At 47.9% G+C, this 16,513-nt stretch overlaps 2 protein-coding genes across 8 annotated transcripts in view; one reads left to right on the forward strand and one right to left on the reverse strand.

The window, feature by feature from the left end:
* Positions 1–273: 273 nt before the first annotated feature.
* On the reverse strand, positions 274–4,604 carry LOC113180482 (hemoglobin subunit zeta-like). 2 transcript variants are annotated; one of them, XM_077802731.1, is made up of 3 exons: positions 4,591–4,604; positions 521–725; positions 274–402 (listed from the first exon to the last, which is right to left on the reverse strand). In XM_077802731.1, exons 1-3 carry the CDS (start codon positions 4,602–4,604, stop codon positions 274–276), a joined length of 348 nt encoding a protein of 115 aa, XP_077658857.1. The 2 variants fall into 2 exon arrangements, with proteins under 2 accessions (XP_077658857.1, XP_026241291.2); XM_026385506.2 differs by lacking the exon at positions 4,591–4,604 and adding an exon at positions 1,715–1,809.
* Positions 4,605–11,755: 7,151 nt separating this feature from the next.
* Nprl3 (NPR3 like, GATOR1 complex subunit) overlaps positions 11,756–16,513 on the forward strand; it is a 34,959-nt gene continuing 30,201 nt past the window's right edge. For 2 of the 6 annotated variants that reach the window (XM_026385324.2, XM_026385325.2), the window contains exons 1-2: positions 11,756–11,918; positions 15,729–15,798. In XM_026385324.2, the coding sequence (XP_026241109.1) occupies positions 11,801–11,918; positions 15,729–15,798 (188 nt within the window). In that variant the 5' untranslated portion in view covers positions 11,756–11,800. Of the gene's footprint in view, positions 11,919–12,121; positions 12,367–15,728; positions 15,799–16,513 lie in introns of those variants that run through there. The other 4 variants (XM_026385329.2, XM_026385327.2, XM_026385322.2 and 1 more) reach the window with 2 other exon arrangements.

Consider the following 16,513-nt stretch of genomic DNA (forward strand, 5'->3'; position numbering starts at 1 on the left):
TCGCAAATGCAGGTGCGACCTGAGGAGACCACACGGGATGCTGTGCTCCCAGTGCTGGGGTGCTCTGGGCCAAGACCTTCCCCAAACCACCCTGGGAGTGTCCTCTAGGCAAGGATGACCCCAGTGTCGACGCATCCCCCAGCGTCTCCCCTCCTCCCCTCCTCCCCTCCACTAAGAATGCAGGACTCAGGTTGTTCCATTCTCATCTAATTTATTGGGGGTTGCGGGGGTGGGGAGGGCTCAGGGACAAGGGAGGGGTCCCGGCGGCGGTGCTCAACGGTATTTCTCAGTGAGGATGGAGGACAAGATAGACAGGAACTTGTCCCAGGCGGCGTGGGTCTCAGCAGTAAATTCGGCAGGGAAGTGCGTGGCCAGGGTAACCAGCAGACAGTGGGACAGGAGCTGCGGGGGCCAGTGAAGCTCCGGTAGACGTAGGCGGGGCGTGCCCCTTCCAGGCCCCGCCCGCGCTTGGTCCCGCCCCCGTGGCCCGCCCAACCGGGACCCCAGACCCCTTGCCCACCTTGAAGTTGACCGGGTCCACGCGCAGGATGTAGGCGTGCAGCTCGCTCAGCTTGGTCAGGGCGCTGGCGATGTTGTCGATGTTCTTGACCGCATCGCCGATGGCGCCCACCACCTTGGAGCCGTGCGTGCGCAGCTGTGAGGACCCTGGGTGCAGGTCGAAGTGCGGGAAGTAGGTCTTGGTCTGCGGGAAGCTTGAGAACAGCCTGCCAAAAGGTCGGGGGGAGTGATTTGGGGAGGCGTCAAACTAGAGACTAACCAGTACTTGCAGTGGATCAAATCAGGGGTGCCCCCAAAATCAAAACTCAGGAAAATCACATTTTAACGCAGTGTTTTGAGAAATTAATACAAAACCATCCACATTGCTGACACGGTGGCCCATGCCTGTAATCCCAGCAGCTCAGGAGGCTGAGGCAGGAGGATCATGAGTTCAAAGCCAGCCTCAGCAACTTAAGTCCTAAGCAATTTTGTGAGACCCTGTTTCAAAATTATACATGAAAAGGGCTGGGGATGTGGCTCAGTGATTAAGTGTCCCTGGGTTCAATCCCCTGTACCAAAAATAAAATAAAACAAAAGGTCTATATTGCTGATTTTTCCCATTGCCCAGGATACAGTGTGGCAAGACACTGCCTCTCCCTCAGTGTCCATCATTCATTCATTCATTCATTCATTCATTCAACAGATGTTTGAGCTGCTGAGGACTGAGACAGCTCTGCCTTCAGCTCCCACCTCCTCTTCAACTGGCTGGCCCTAACCCCCTCCTCACTGCCACTCATCTTCATCTTTGTCCTCCCTCCCCCTCCCTCTCCCTCTCCCTCTCCCTCTCCCTCTCCCTCTCCCTCTCCCTCTCCCCCTCCCTCTCCCTCTCCCTCTCCCTCTCCCTCTCCCTCTCCCTCTCCCTCTCCCTCTCCCTCTCCCTCCCCTCCCCTCCCCTCCCCTTTTCTCTCTCTCTCTCTCTCTCTCTCTCTCTCTCTCTCTCTCTCTCTCTCTTTCTCTCTCTTTTTAGTGCTGGGGATTGAACCTAGGGCCTTTTGCAAGCACTTTACCACTGAGACAGTTCACACTGTCTCCTATTGACACTCCTAGTGACCCTTCCTCAGGAACTCGTGCTACCCACCCTTTCTCACTGACCTCTCCTTACCACCTCTCCCTGGCCTCTGACCTGGTCACTCAGGCCACCCTGTATGGTACTCACCTCTCCAGAGTCTCAGTGCCAATGATCTCAGATTGCATGGAGATCTTGTCCCAAATGGACATGATGATGGCCCTTTCGCTCTTGGTCAGAGACATGGCAATGAGGGTCGGTGGCTGTGCTGGAGCTGGGTGCACTTGGGAGTAGCCTAGTGATGCTTACTCCCCAGGGTCCCCTTATATGCACAGAGTCAGGGGCCCAGTCTGGCTGGGCTATTGGTTGGGAGAGGGAAAGGGGTTCTGGGGGTGGAGTCTGTTATCAGAGTGACAGTGGGCAGTCTGGGACTGTTGAGGGTGAGGGGCTATCAACTCCTACCCCCTGCTGACCTTAGAGGGGGCGGTGGCCATAGTCTGACTCAGAATCTAGGAGAGATAGGGGCCCAGCCATCCCAGGAGCTCATCCTGCATTTGAAGTTCAGTCCCGTACTGTCCTTATCCACTTCAGAATTGCAAACTGGGGCCCAGAATGCACCACCATGATGCCTGTACTAGCCTCTTCCCCCTTTGTCTCTGGTTTCTGTTTCTTCTAAGAAAACAAGGATCCTGTTAACCCAGCAATAAGGGAAACTGTTCTGGGTCTGTCTCAGGTGGAGAGTGTCTGTCTCAGGCAGCAAACCAAACCCATTCTCTGGCTCTCTTTAAAATGTAGAGACAGGGCTGGGGTAAAGTTCAGTGGGTAGCACATACTTAGAAAGATCCTGGGTTCAATCCCCAGCTCAGAAACTAAAGACAGATGGCCAATAAGTACATGAAAAGATGCTCAACATCAACAGTTATGAGGAACATGTAAACCAAAATCACAAAGACCACATCACACCTGCTAGGATGATCATAATTGAAAAGGCAAGTGTTGGGGTCAGCTCAGTGGGAGAGCACCTGCATTGTGTGTGCAGGGCCCTGGGTTCCATCTGCAGCAAGCAGAAGATAAATACTTAAAAATTTAAAAAATGAAATAAGTTCTGGGCAGGATGTGAAGAAATCGGAATTCTTCCTGGCCTTTCTTACATTTCATACTGTCCCACCATCTCCTTGAAGGGTCCTACCTACCAGAGGTGTACCCGACCACGCATTCCCTTACATTTGCTTGTTAACTGTCCTGGCAAGTGCTGCTGACTACAGATGGCCCAGGATGCTCACCTGGAGTGTCTCAGCCTGGCAGCTGGACCCCCATGGGCACTTGGGCCTATGTAAGGCTGCAGGTGAGGTTTTACTCCTAGAGAGGAGGAAGATGCCAAGGTTTGATATGAAGTCTGATGGATAGATGGGCAGAGAGGACAGAATGAGTAAACTATACAGGGAGCTTCAGGTCAGCTGACGGAGATTCATGGAGCAGGGGAGACAAGTCTGGGGGGTAGGGGGGAAATTGGCTACTTGAGGGACAGTCACAGACAGTGCCCAGTGAGGTAACTGGGAGGGCCTCTCCACTGCAGTGTCTGAGGACTTGTGGCCAGGGTTGCTCTTCTCCCTCACAGAGGAGGTAATGATGGTGGATTCCAGGATCCTGCTTCCAAGGCAGCCCTCTGTCCTGCGGATGATGGCTGCCAACTACACTGACCCCTCGGCCTCCTCTCACCCTCCTGGGAGCATGTGCCCCTTCCCATCCTGAGTTCTCACAAGGACAGGACTCCCCAGCAGGCTATTTGTTTCTGAAACTTCCAAATTCTGCAAAGCATCATGGGCAGATTTCCTTTTCCTTTTCTTTTCATTATGAATATAGCACATGACAGTTTAAGTTTAATGAAGCTCACCTTCAACCCCAGCACTCCCCAAGAGTGATCTCTACCTTCGGCTTTCCTTTCTCTGGAAAATGGACCAGGGGGCTCCACTGTTGAGTTATATCCCCAGACATTTTTTTTATTTTGTTTTGTGACAGGGTCTCACCAAGTTGCCCAGGCTGGCTGCAAACTTGCAATCCTCCTGCCTCAGGCTCTCGAGCTGCTGGTATTATAGGTGTACTCCACTATGCCTGGCTTTAATAGCTTTTGAGCCACCCATATATGCATCTAAATCCTTCAGCCGTTTCTGTGTGTGCGTGTGTGTGTGCGTGCGCGTGCGCGATGCTTTGGCCATCATAAATGAAATGATACATTGTGCTCCCGCTTTTTTGGTACTGGGGATTGAACCCAGGGGTGCTTAACCACTGAGCCACATTCCCAGCCCTTTTTAATATTTTATTTAGAGACAGGGTCTCGCTAAATTGCTTAGGGCCTTGCTAAGTTGTGGAGGCTGGCAATGAACTCCCAATTCTCCTGCCTCAGCCTCCCAACTTGCTGGGATTGCAGGTGTGTGCCATCGCACCTGGCTATGTCCCCTTTTGCGTCTGTCCTTTCTTACCTACTAGCGTCTGTGATATTTACCAGGCACAGGGTAGTGATCTGTCTTCACTCCATTGTACTGTGAATGTGTCTTTGGGTTGCTTTTTCATCCTTGCACATGTGGCCTGGTACCCAGGTTCTCTGAGGTGTGTGCATAGGAGTGGAGTTGCTTGGTTGTACCTCATGTCTTTTCAACTTCAGCAGACAGGGCCAGGTGTCTTCAGAGCAGCTGCCGAGGAGATGTTCATAGTAGCTGGAGTTCCCTTGGCTCTGCGTTCTTGAGCACCTGCCATGCCCTTGATCTTCGCCTTTCTAGTGGGGTGCAGGGCTTGGCCTTTCTTAGCAGCTAAGCATGCCACATCCATGAAGTCATCATGATGCATTTATCTATCTATTGATGAAGATTCAGGTTGTTTCCAACTTTGGGCTACTGCACGTAGAAGAATATGACATCTTTTTTTTTTTTAATATTTATTTTTTAGTTCTTGGCGGACACAACATCTTTGTTGGTATGTGGTGCTGAGGATTGAACCCGGGCCGCACGCATGGCAGGTGAGCGCGCTACCGCTTGAGCCACATCCCCAGCCCCGAATATGACATCTTTAAACAGGATAAGAGAATCACTAATTTAATGGCACTAATTTAATTAGTGCCATTAAAGGTGTAGGCTGATAAGACTCTAGCATGGAGACAGGGACTTGTAGACCAAATCGGTGCACAGTTTCCCAACGATCTGTGAGACTGTGCCTTGCTCCTGTGTCTCCTATTGTTGTCTTTCTTCTTTCCTGACAGGTCTCAGAGATGCCCATTTCTCTACTGTGTTGCTGGTCTTACTATTCCTCAGGAATTTTTAAAATGTTCTGGATAGGGCTGGGGATATAGCTCAGTTGGTAGAGTGCTTTCCTCGCATGCACAAGGCCCTGGGTTCCATCCCAGCACCACAAAAAAACAAACAAAAACAACAACAACCAAAAAAAAGGAGGTAGAGGCAAAGTGGCAGAATGGCAAAGTGGCAGAATGGCAGGATGGTAGATTGGTCAGAAAGGCAGAAGGACAGAATGGCCTCTAGCCCAAGCTGCCACCCTTATTTATATCAATAGGTTACATTAGGTCACTGGCATCAGTAGTACAGTAATGTTCATTGTGTCACTTTGGCAGGTTACAGAGTTAGCAACATTGTGCAGCTTGTTCCTCAGTTACATACTATAGTTGCAATGTGCAATGTTAGGAGCTTTGTGTACCTCTCAAAAAGTCCATTGTTCAAGTTACTGTTATGTGGACAGGTTAGGTGCAGTGGAGCTTGGTGAAACATTGTGATTGTCTAATGAGAGAGTTTCTTTAATTCCCAGAAGCTGAGTGCCTGAGATCAAGGTATAGGCTGATAAGACTCTAGCATGGAGCCTCCTCATGCAGGGCATTGCCACAGCAGCTAAGCATTCTGTACCTTTGCCCAGGAACTTTCTTAGCAGCTAAGCATGCCACATCCATGAAGTCATCATGATGCATTTATCTATCTATTGATGAACATTCAGGTTGTTTCCAACTTTGGGCTACTGCACGTAGAAGAATATGACATCTTTAAACAGGATAAGAGAATCACTAATTTAATGGCACTAATTAAATTAGTGCCATTAAAGGTGTAGGCTGATAAGACTCTAGCATGGAGACAGGGACTTGTAGACCACATTGTATCTCAGAGCCTTTTCTTGAGGTCTTGTGTCTGAGGTGACAGTTCATTCTGGATGGATAGTGGAATCACCAAACTCTCTTCACACTGGGCCCTGGACCTTCATCAAAGACCCCGATCCCAAACATAGAACCCTTACAATACACACAGCTCCACCTCCGCTCTCTTAAACTGATTGTGGTTGAACACATTGGTGATATCAGTGCCATTAAATTAGTGATTCTCTTATCCTGTTTAAAGATGTTATATTCTTCTATGTTCAGTAGCCCAAAGTTGGAAACAACCCGAATGTTCATCAATGGACGAATAGATAAATGCATCATGGTAATGATATTTCTATAAAATGAGATATTGTTCAGCTATAAAAATGAAGTATTGATAAGATGCTACAACATGGATGGAACTTGTCATGTATGGTGGTGCACGCCTGTAATCCCAGTGGCTTAAGAGGCTGAGACAGGAGGATCATGAGTTCAAAGCCAGCCTCAGCAACGTATCAAGGCTCTAAGCAAGACCTTGTCTCAAAACAAAAATAAAAATAAAAAGGGCTGGGGATATAGCTCAGTAATAAGTGTTCCTGGTTTAAATCCCCAACCCCAAAATAAACCACATGCATACAAAAACAAACAAACAAAAGCAAATCCTACACGGATGAAACTTGAGCCAGATACATGCGACTACATATCATATGATTCTTTGCATATGAAGCCCAGAACAGACAAATCCACGGAGAGTAGATGAGTACTTCTCAGGGCAGGGGAAGGGGATGGAGAGCCAGTGCTTAGTGCAGGGGATTCCCTTTGGGCACTGAAAACCTAAACTATCACTAGAAGATGGTTTATAATACTGTGAATATGCTAAGTGCCACTGAATTGTTCAGCTTTAAAATGGTTGAACAAATGCCAAATGCCCAGGAGACAGGGACTTGTAGACCATATTGAATCTCAGAGCCTTTTCTTGAGGTCTTGTGTCTGAGGTGACAGTTCATTCTGGATGGATGGTGGAGTCACCAAACTTTCTTCACATTGGGCCCTGGACCTTCACAACCACTCTGTGAGGGAGGGTTTTATTTTATTATCATTTAATTTTAAAGATAAGGAATTAGAGGCTCGGGGAAACTATGAAACGTGTGCGTGTGCAGGGTTTCAACAGAGGAGGAAACTGGCCCAGTAGTTTGATTTGCCTAGGATGTTGGCTGGGCTGGGCCAGCCTTGGTTTCCCGTGGCGGGAGGAATTGGAGTCTCTGCAGTGAGTCCAGGATGGTGGGACCTAAGGTCTGCGGGCAGAATTCCAAGCTCCAGGCACATTCTGAGCTGGGGTCAAGCTCAGATGGGCATTTGGCCACTCAGTCAAAGCCCAGGATGGAGATCTCTAGACTAGTATCTGAGAATGCAACCCGGGGACCCTGAGCCCAGCTCCACTGTTTTTTTTTTTTTTTTTTTTTTTTTTTTATTGGTTGTTCTAAACATTACAAAGCTCTTGACATATCATATTTCATACATTAGATTCAAGTGGGTTATGAACTCCCATTTTTACCCCAAATACAGATTGCAGAATCACATCGGTTACACATCCATATTTTTACATAATGCCATATTAGTAACTGTTGTATTCTGCTACCTTTCCTATCCTCTACTATCCCCCCTCCCCTCCCCTCCCCTCCCATCTTCTCTCTCTACCCCATCTACTGTAATTCATTTCTCTCCTTTTTTTCCCATTCCCCTCACAACCTCTTATATGTAATTTTGTATAACAATGAGGGTCTCCTTCCATTTCCATGCAATTTCCTCTTCTCTCCCTTTCCCTCCCACCTCATGTCTCTGTTTAATGTTAATCTTTTCCTCCTGCTCTTCCTCCCTGCTCTGTTCTTAGTTGCTCTCATTATATCAAAGAAGACATTTGGCATTTGTTTTTTAGGGATTGGCTAGCTTCACTTAGCATAATCTGCTCTAATGCCATCCATTTCCCTGCAAATTCTATGATTTTGTCTTTTTTAGTGCTGCATAATACTCCATTGTGTATAAATGCCACATTTTTTTTTATCCATTCATCTATTGAAGGGCATCTGGGTTGGTTCCACAGTCTAGCTATTGTGAATTGTGCTGCTATGAACATCGATGTGGCAGTAACCCTGTAGTACGCTCTTTTAAGGTCTTCAGAGAATAGTCCGAGAAGGGCAATAGCTGGGTCAAATGGTGGTTCCATTCCCAGCTTTCCCAGGAATCTCCATACTGCTTTCCAAATTGGCCGCACCAATTTGCAGTCCCACCAGCAATGTACAAGAGTACCCTTTTCCCCACATCCTCGCCAGCACTTGTTGTTGTTTGTCTTTTTTTTTTTTTTAAAGAGAGAGTGAGAGAGGAGAGAGAGAGAGAGAGAGAGAGAGAGAGAGAGAGAGAGAGAATTTTTTTAATATTTATTTTTCAGTTCTCGGCAGATACAACATCTTTGTTTTTTTTTTTGTATGTGGTGCTGAGGATCGAACCTGGGCCGCACGCATGCCAGGCGAGCGCGCTACCGCTTGAGCCACATCCCCAGCCCTGTTGTTTGTCTTCATAATGGCTGCCAATCTTACTGGAGTGAGATGGTATCTTAGGGTGGTTTTGATTTGCATTTCTCTGACTGCTAGAGATGGTGAGCATTTTTTCATGTACTTGTTGATTGATTGTATGTCCTCCTCTGAGAAGTGTCTGTTCAGGTCCTTGGCCCATTTGTTGATTGGGTTATTTGTTATCTTATTGTTTAATTTTTTGAGTTCTTTGTATACTCTGGATATTAGGGCTCTATCTGAAGTGTGAGGAGTAAAAATTTGTTCCCAGGATGTAGGCTCCCTATTTACCTCTCTTATTGTTTCTCTTGCTGAGAAAAAACTTTTTAGTTTAAGTAAGTCCCATTTGTTGATTCTTGTTATTAACTCTTGTGCTATGGGTGTCCTATTAAGGAATTTGGAGCCCGACCCCACAGTATGTAGATCATAGCCAACTTTTTCTTCTATCAGATGCCGTGTCTCTGATTTAATATCAAGCTCCTTGATCCATTTTGAGTTAACTTTTGTGCATGGCGAGAGAAGGGGATTCAGTTTCATTTTGTTGCATATGGATTTCCAGTTTTCCCAGCACCATTTGTTGAAGATGCTATCCTTCCTCCAATGCATACTTTTAGCCCCTTTATCAAATATAATATAGTTATAACTTTGTGGATTAGTCTCTGTGTCCTCTATTCTGTACCATTGGTCCACCCACCTGTTTTGGTACCAGTACCATGCTGTTTTTGTTACTATTGCTCTGTACCAGCTCCACTGTTTTAACCTTCATGTTGGGGGTTATAGTCAGCATTAGGAAGGGCCATCTGTCACTGCAGGAGCTCAGGACAGGGTACAGAATTTAACATTATTCTTGCCACTGTTGAGCTCTTCTCTGGTGGGGTAGGAACACCACAGTGGAAAAGACTGTAGCAGATATGTCTGTCTGCCCCACCTATCCCTCTGGCAACCCAAGTATAAAGACTGATAAGGCCCAGCTTCTAAGTGGCCTCCTACCCCACCCCAGGGGCACCCAGGCTAGGAGGAAGGTTGGGGGTTTCAGTTTCCAAAAGTGCACTTCTTTCTGGTTTCTTTCATTGAAGCAGGTTATCACAACTATTTAAATTTAAAATAAGGAAGACTTCTAGAGGTGTCTATCCTTAGCAGAGAAGACTCTGAGGGTGTACCCTACTGCCCTGCAGTTTCTTATCCAGGAAACAATGTGAGAGCTTAGAGTAAGGACTGCATTTCAAAACCATTTACTCCAAACCTTTGCTGGTTGAGGAGCTGCAGTCCAAAGTGGGGGGTCCCTGCCCCTCAAGCCAGGGCACTGTCCTGAGCTGTGACTGTTATGCCAGATTCATGGGACCCCAATAGACCTCCAGGAGCCGAATCCGATGCAATCACACAAGAGTCTTTATTGCAAGCTTGAGCCTGGACTCACAACTGTTCCCAACGCAGCAGTCCCAGGGATTGAGTCCCAGTCCTTTGTTCAGTGAGGATTTATAGGTTTTTGGGGATACTCTATGTGTCACAACATCACACAGCAAATCATTCCATACCTCGGGAAAGTCAAACAACAACTCTTAACATTTATTAGCACATTCACTGGTGGGAACAAGTTTGGTAGGGGTGATTGGTTAGCACAAGAGGGGAATTCCTTTGAACTGATTGGTTTAGGCCACAAGGGGTGTACGTGCTGAACTACATGGTTTCCCAACATGTTATCAACCACCATAAACTACTTGGGGGTCATCTGGCATTCCAGGTATTTTCCCTGTCTCTTGCTGATTAGAGGTTGCTAGGGGGGTTGCTATGGGTCCTCACTAGCCTAACTGAGTCAGGGACACCTGGTGCCTCAGACCTCTCCTGTTATTTACAGACAACTCAGCAGGGTGGGTATGTGCTTAGGAGTGCTCTGTGGGTTTTTCCAAGGACAAGGGCAACGCCCCCTTCCTTGGACAAGCTTTTCTCTGAGGTAGAGGCTGGTTTCTCAAAAATGGAGTCACATTAGTTTCTCATGACGTCTCTAACAGCTGATGAGGTACATGAGCGTCGGGCTGGTGAGGCTGCCAGGGAGGTGCTGGCGCCTTCCAACAAGCAGCACGGGTCCTGTACTGCGCCCTGGGAGGCAGCCTGGGAGGGTGCACCCTAGACTTCTGTGGGATGGGAGCTCATGATCTTCCTGCATTTGGCACCAATGCCAGTATCTTTGCCATTTACTACTCTGAAGTAAACCATCCATAGTGCTGTGAAGATTGAGGCAGGAAGTAGGCCCTGAGAGGATAACTGGGGGAATGATGGCCTCCTCCATGTCTGGCCCTCTTTCTAGTCCAGAGATTGCTGGGCTGGAGCCCAAGGGTCTGTCCAATGAGCAGCACCACCAGGGAAATCAGAGGAGGGAGCCCTGAGCCATAGTCTTGCCACATGGCTGGCAAAAAGCCCCTATGACCACAACTGGCCATCATCCCAGGCACAGGCCTCCTGCTCCTGCACCCTCGTTTCCATTCCAGGGACTTTGGGGACAAGCGTGGGAGAACCTCAGGCCTCCTTTTACATCAAGACCTGAGATGGGATAAGGCTGTGCTAAGAACTCATTCACACCATCAGAGGACAAAACCCCCAAGAAAAAGAAGGCAGTGCTCGCCAGTGGCCAATAACCAGCTGGTACCATTTTCTCTCTCAGTGAAAACCAAAGAAAGACACTATTTTCCTTTTTTTAAATTTCAGAAAAAAATTAAAAATGCATTTTTTGGTACAGGGGATTGAACTCAGGAGTGCTCACTACTGAACTACCATCCCCATCCCAACTTTGTATTTTATTTAGAGATAGGGTCTTACTGAGTTGCTGAGGGCCTCACTAAATTGCTGAGGCTGGCTTTGAGCTTGCAATCCTCCTGCCTCAGCCTCCCAAGCCACTGGGATTACAGGTGTGTGCCACCGCCCTGGCTGCTTATGGTTATTTTTTGAGACAGGGTTTGGATATGCTGCCCAGACTGGACCCAAACTCCCGGACTCCAGCAGTCCCGCGTGGGTCTCCCCAGGAGCTGGGGCTACAGATGTTCACTACTGTGCCTACAGGTGTTCACTACCGTGCCTACAAGGTGTTCACTACTGTTCCTGGGTAATTTTATAGTTCTACGTTTCAACTTCCTGCCAAAGAGATGCGTTAGTTTTCTTCGCGGTCTGGGGGCTGAACCAGGGGCGCTATTCCACTGAGCTACATTCCCAGCCCTTTGGATTTTTTTTTTTTTTTTTTTTTTTAGGCAGGGCCTCGCTAAATCGCCCAGGCTGGCCTCAAACCTGCCATCCTCCTGAGTCGCTAGGATTAGGCCATTGCGCCCCCCGCCCCCGCGGTGGGCTACTCTGCCATCGCTGAAACCTGCGCCGCTGGCACCAGCTCAAACGCCTGGCAGTGCCGTCGGCCCCGGGGCACTCGCGCGTGCGCACACGGCCGCCCGCGCGGGACTTGGTGGAAGTCTCGCGAGCGCGGCGCGGGAACAGCGGCGGCGGGCGCGGGGCGTGTCCTGGCCGCGCGTCCTGTCGGGCTGCCCGGCCCCAGGCAGCATGGGGGACAACACCAGCCCCATCAGCGTGATTCTGGTGAGCTCGGGCAGCAGGGGCAATAAGCTGCTCTTCAGGTACCCCTTCCAGAGAAGCCGGGAGCACCCCGCGGCGCAGACAAGTAAGTGGGCCGGCCGCGGCCGCGGGGACCCCGGCGCCCGCACGGCCCGCCGCTGCTGCCCCTGCCCGCGGACGGCCTCTTCCTGCGGCGGCGGTGGCCGTGCGCGCCGGGGCCCGGGCTCAGTCTCTTCGGAACCGAGCCCCGGGGCCCCGCCCGGCGCCGAGGTGTGGAGCGCTGCTCAGCCGGCCAGAGTGGCACCGAGCCTTAAAACCACACACGGTGGAGGACGCACCCGGGCCTCCAGGGTCCCTCGCGGAGGCAACTGCTGTTGCAATGCCTTTCCCGACTGTCTGCGTGAGGGCGAGCGCGGGCCCGCTGCCCAGTCTAAGCACAAGTGCAAGCACTCTGGACACACACGTCCCGCCCCGCTGTCACAGTGCCCCGGAGCTCCACCCTGGACGACCCCTGGCGCGGCCTCGCCTTTGCAAGGCCGAGCCAGTTCCGCCCGGTGAATGTTCTGACTATTTACTCTGGTCCTCTGCTCAGGGCCGTTTTCGTTTTCAGTCTTTCGCTGATACACACTACACAAGTTCTTCGTATGTATCATTTTGTAGAATATCTGTAGCAGCCAGTTCCAGAAGTAGCCTAAGGGAGAGTGAGTTTATTTATTTGGTAATGGGGATTGAACCCAGGGACGCTTAACCGCTAAGCTACATCCCTCCCACCCTTTTATTTTTTAACTTGAGTTAAGGTCTCATTAAGTTGCTGAGACTAGCCTCCAACTTGAGGTCCTCCTTCCTCAGCCTCCCAAATTGCTAGGATTTACAGATGTGTGCCACTGCACCTGGCACTTGTGGATTCTTTTTTTTTTTTTTTTTTTTTTGAGTTGTCGATGGACCTTTATTTATATGCGGTGCTGAGAATCAAACTCAGTGTCTCACACATTAGGTAAGCGCTCTACCACTGAGCTACAACCCCAGCCCCCACATTTAAGTTTTTTTTTTTTTTTTTTGGTACTGGGAGTTGAACTCAGGGGCACACTGAGCCACATCCCCAGCCCTATTTTGAATTTAATTTAGAGACAGGATCTCACTGAGTTGCTTAGTGCCTTGCTAAGTTGCTGAGGCTGGCTTTGAACTCTTGATCCTCATGTCTCAGCCTCCAGAACCGTGGAATTATAGGCATGTGCCACTGCTCCCAGCCACATTTAGTTTTAATACACTAAGTTTTCAATTCTTGTTGATCTAATAGGTAAAGAATTGAATCTGATAGAGTGAATGTGTTTTCTGTTTTCAGAGCCATTTACATTTCCTTTCCAGTGAATGAACTGTTTGTATCCTTTGCCTCATTTTCTCTTGGAATTGTTTGATTTTGATTTTTTTTTCAAATTGTAGAAAATTGAAGGAGCTTTTACATATTTAAAATAAAAGTAGGCTTTTGTGGCAAAGCTGTAAATATGTACGCAGTTTGCTTCTGTGTTGAACTTGAGATCCTCCAGCCTCTGCTTCCTGAGTAGCTGGACTGGCAGGTGTGTGCCAGGCCTGGCCTCTGCAGGTGGCCATTAGCCTGTTGATTAACTGGGAAGAAAAGGCATCTTCATATTTATCTTCCAGAGAAGGGTGTGCCTGCTGTAGCCTCTGTCCTAACATCTTTCCTCTTCTGACAGAGTGTTGATTTTATAGAGTCAGGTTTTCAGTCTAATCTAAGTTTTGTTATGCTTGAGGACTGCTGCTCACTCAGATTGTTAATCAAAGCCTTCTGAGGGGTGGGACTTTAGCTCAGTGATGGAGACTTTGCCTAGCATGTGAGCCTTAGCACCAAATAAAGATAAACAAGTAAAATTAAGGCATGCTGTCTATCTACAGTTACAAAAAGAACTTAAAAAAAAAAAAGTCTGCCGAGTTTTCCTTGGATATTTATTGTCTCTTATTGTTTGTTTATTTTGTGTGGTAGTGGGGATTGAACCCAAGGCCTCACACAAAGGCTCCACCACTGAGCTGTATCCAGCACTTTTTATTTTTTGTTTTGAGACAGGGACTCACTAAGTTACTTATAGCTTCACTAAGTTGCTGAGGTTGGCCTCCCACTTGGAATCCTCCTGCTTCAGCCTCCCGAGCTGCTAGGACCACAGGCGTGGCTACTGTGCCTGGCTGATTAGCTTCTTTCAGTAACTTTCCGCTATATTATACTCTCAGGGTCTGTCATGTGTTGTTTTTCCTTTTCACTGTTGTCCTGGTCATTTTTTTTTTTTTTTTTCACTGAAAGCTTTTCACCGAAAGCATTGACTGTGTTAGGCCCTACTCCCAAGCTTTATTTATTTATTTATTGTCAGTGCTTGGGATTGAACCAAGTGCTCTGTCATGAGCTGCCTCCCCACTGCCCCCATTTGTTTTTATTTTGAGACAGAGCCTGAGTTTGCCAGGCTGGTGTTGAACTTGAGATCCTCCAGCCTCTGCTTCTTGAGTAGCTGGGCTGGCAGGTGTGTGCCAGGCCTGGCCTCTGCAGGTGGCCATTAGCCTGTTGATTAACTGGGAAGAAAAGGCATCTTCATATTTATCTTCCAGAGAAGGGTATGCCTGCTGTAGCCTCTGTCCTAACATCTTTCCTCTTCTGCTTGTTACTATGTTTTTTTTTTCTTAAAGAAAATCCTTTTTTTTTTTTTTTTAAAGAGAGAGAGAGGGAGGAGAGAAAGAATTTTAATATTTATTTTTTAGTTTTCGGTGGACACAACATCTTTGTTGGTATGTGGTGCTGAGGATCGAACCCGGGCCGCACGCATGCCAGGCGAAGGCGCTGCCGCTTGAGCCACATCCCCAGCCCCTTGTTACTATGTTTAAACTGTATTATTTTAGTAAAGTATTATTGTTTGTGAATATGAAGGTTATTGAATGTAGTTTAAAAGTTCTTTTGTTTTTTTTTTCAACACAATTGCCATCTTGCACTGAGAGTGTGCATATGTACACACATATGCAATGTATTCGTCCTTCTTATAAAGTTAACATATAGCTGGGTGTGGTGGGAACATAGGCTATCCCCAGTGCTTTAGGAGGCTGAGGCAGGAGGATTGCAAGTTGGAGGCCAGCCTCAGCAACTTAGCAGACTCTGTCTCAAAAGAAAAGGGCTGGGGATGTGGCTCAATGGTAAAGCACCCTGGGTCAATTCCCAGTAGCCCCCCCCCCCCGAAAAAAAAAAAAGAATTAACATCATAGCAAAAATATCTCCCTATATTGTTATAATTTCTTGGAAACCATCATTTTTTTCTGAAAAAATATTTATGGTATAATATATATAAAACATGAAATTTGCCACTTCAGCCATTTATTTTATTTTATGTTTTTTTTTTAGTTGTTGATGAACATTTATTTTATTCATTTATTTATATGTGGTGCTGAGAATCAAACCCAGTGCTTCACACATGTGAGACAAGTGCTGTACCACTGAACTACAGCCCCAGCCCAACCTTAACCATTTTTAATGTATAATTCAGTGGCATTAATTACATTTGTTATATTGTGCACCTTCTCCTGTTTTCTGTTTCTAAAACTTTGTCAGCCTCTACATGGAAACAGTAATCATTGAGCAGTGAGTCACTGCCTCCTGCTCCCAGCCCCTGCTGACCTATGCTCTGTCTCTCTGGATTTACTTATTCTCAATATTCTGTGCAATTACAATATTCATCCTTCTGTATCTGGATTATTTCATTCGGCATAATGTTTGCAAGATTCAGATATGCTTATTCCTTTGCATGACTGCATGCTGTTCTGTTGCATGGATGCACTGTGTTTTGGAAACCATAGATCTTAGGGAATCCACAGTTGAGTGTGGTAAGATCCTGCTTTCTTAGCCATTCTTCCTTTTTTGCTCACTCAGATAAGCCCCGTAGCAGATATGCTGTTAACAACGCGAGTGACCATGCTGATGACCAGGACGGTGACTCCAGGTAAGGTGCTGAGGGCAAGAATGGAGTCCTGCTCCTAGGCATGGGCAGAGCCCTGCCTTCCCTCTGATGCATACGTTGGCCTCTGAGAAGTCTGGTATCCTCTCTGCTTGGTGGTTGCTTCCAGCTAGGGCAGAGCTGATGGTTACTTTGCCCATCTTTTTGGCTTGCTGGGTACTCTGGGCACCTGCTCCAGTCATGGCTGTGTGGCTGGTAAAGTAGGTCTGAGAATGGGTGGGGCTGTGTCTGTGAAGGATGTTTGTCTCCTATTAGAGGAAAGCAGACCCCTTTGCTGTCCGCACACCTGGTTCCTCCAGTCCTTGCCTGAGTTCAGATGTAGGCACTCAGGTACAGCACAGCCAGCCAGGTCCCTCTTGGTGCTGGACCTGGGGCTGGCCTGACCCTCAATACTTCTTTAGGGTTACAGAAAGGTGGGTCCTGCTCCTTCCCAAGTTTGCTTTGCTGCTCTTTCTGAGAGGCACTATTAGGGTAGAAACTTCATAAATGACCACTTCTGCCTTCTCATGTTCATTTTAAAAGTTAAAATGAAGCTCCCAGGTGCAGGAGGCAGGGTTGTAAAGTACCTACCCTGAGCTCCCTAGACACAGACAGGCCTGTGTGGAGTGCAGGGCTGGGCCTCTGAGACCTTGTGCGGTGAGTTAGCACCACTCCCTCTGGTTCTCTGACAGTGCCGCACACTGGCATGGTGAGGTCAGTT

The sequence above is a fragment of the Urocitellus parryii genome, chromosome 9, assembly GCF_045843805.1.
Source record: "Urocitellus parryii isolate mUroPar1 chromosome 9, mUroPar1.hap1, whole genome shotgun sequence".
NCBI lineage: Eukaryota > Metazoa > Chordata > Mammalia > Rodentia > Sciuridae > Urocitellus > Urocitellus parryii.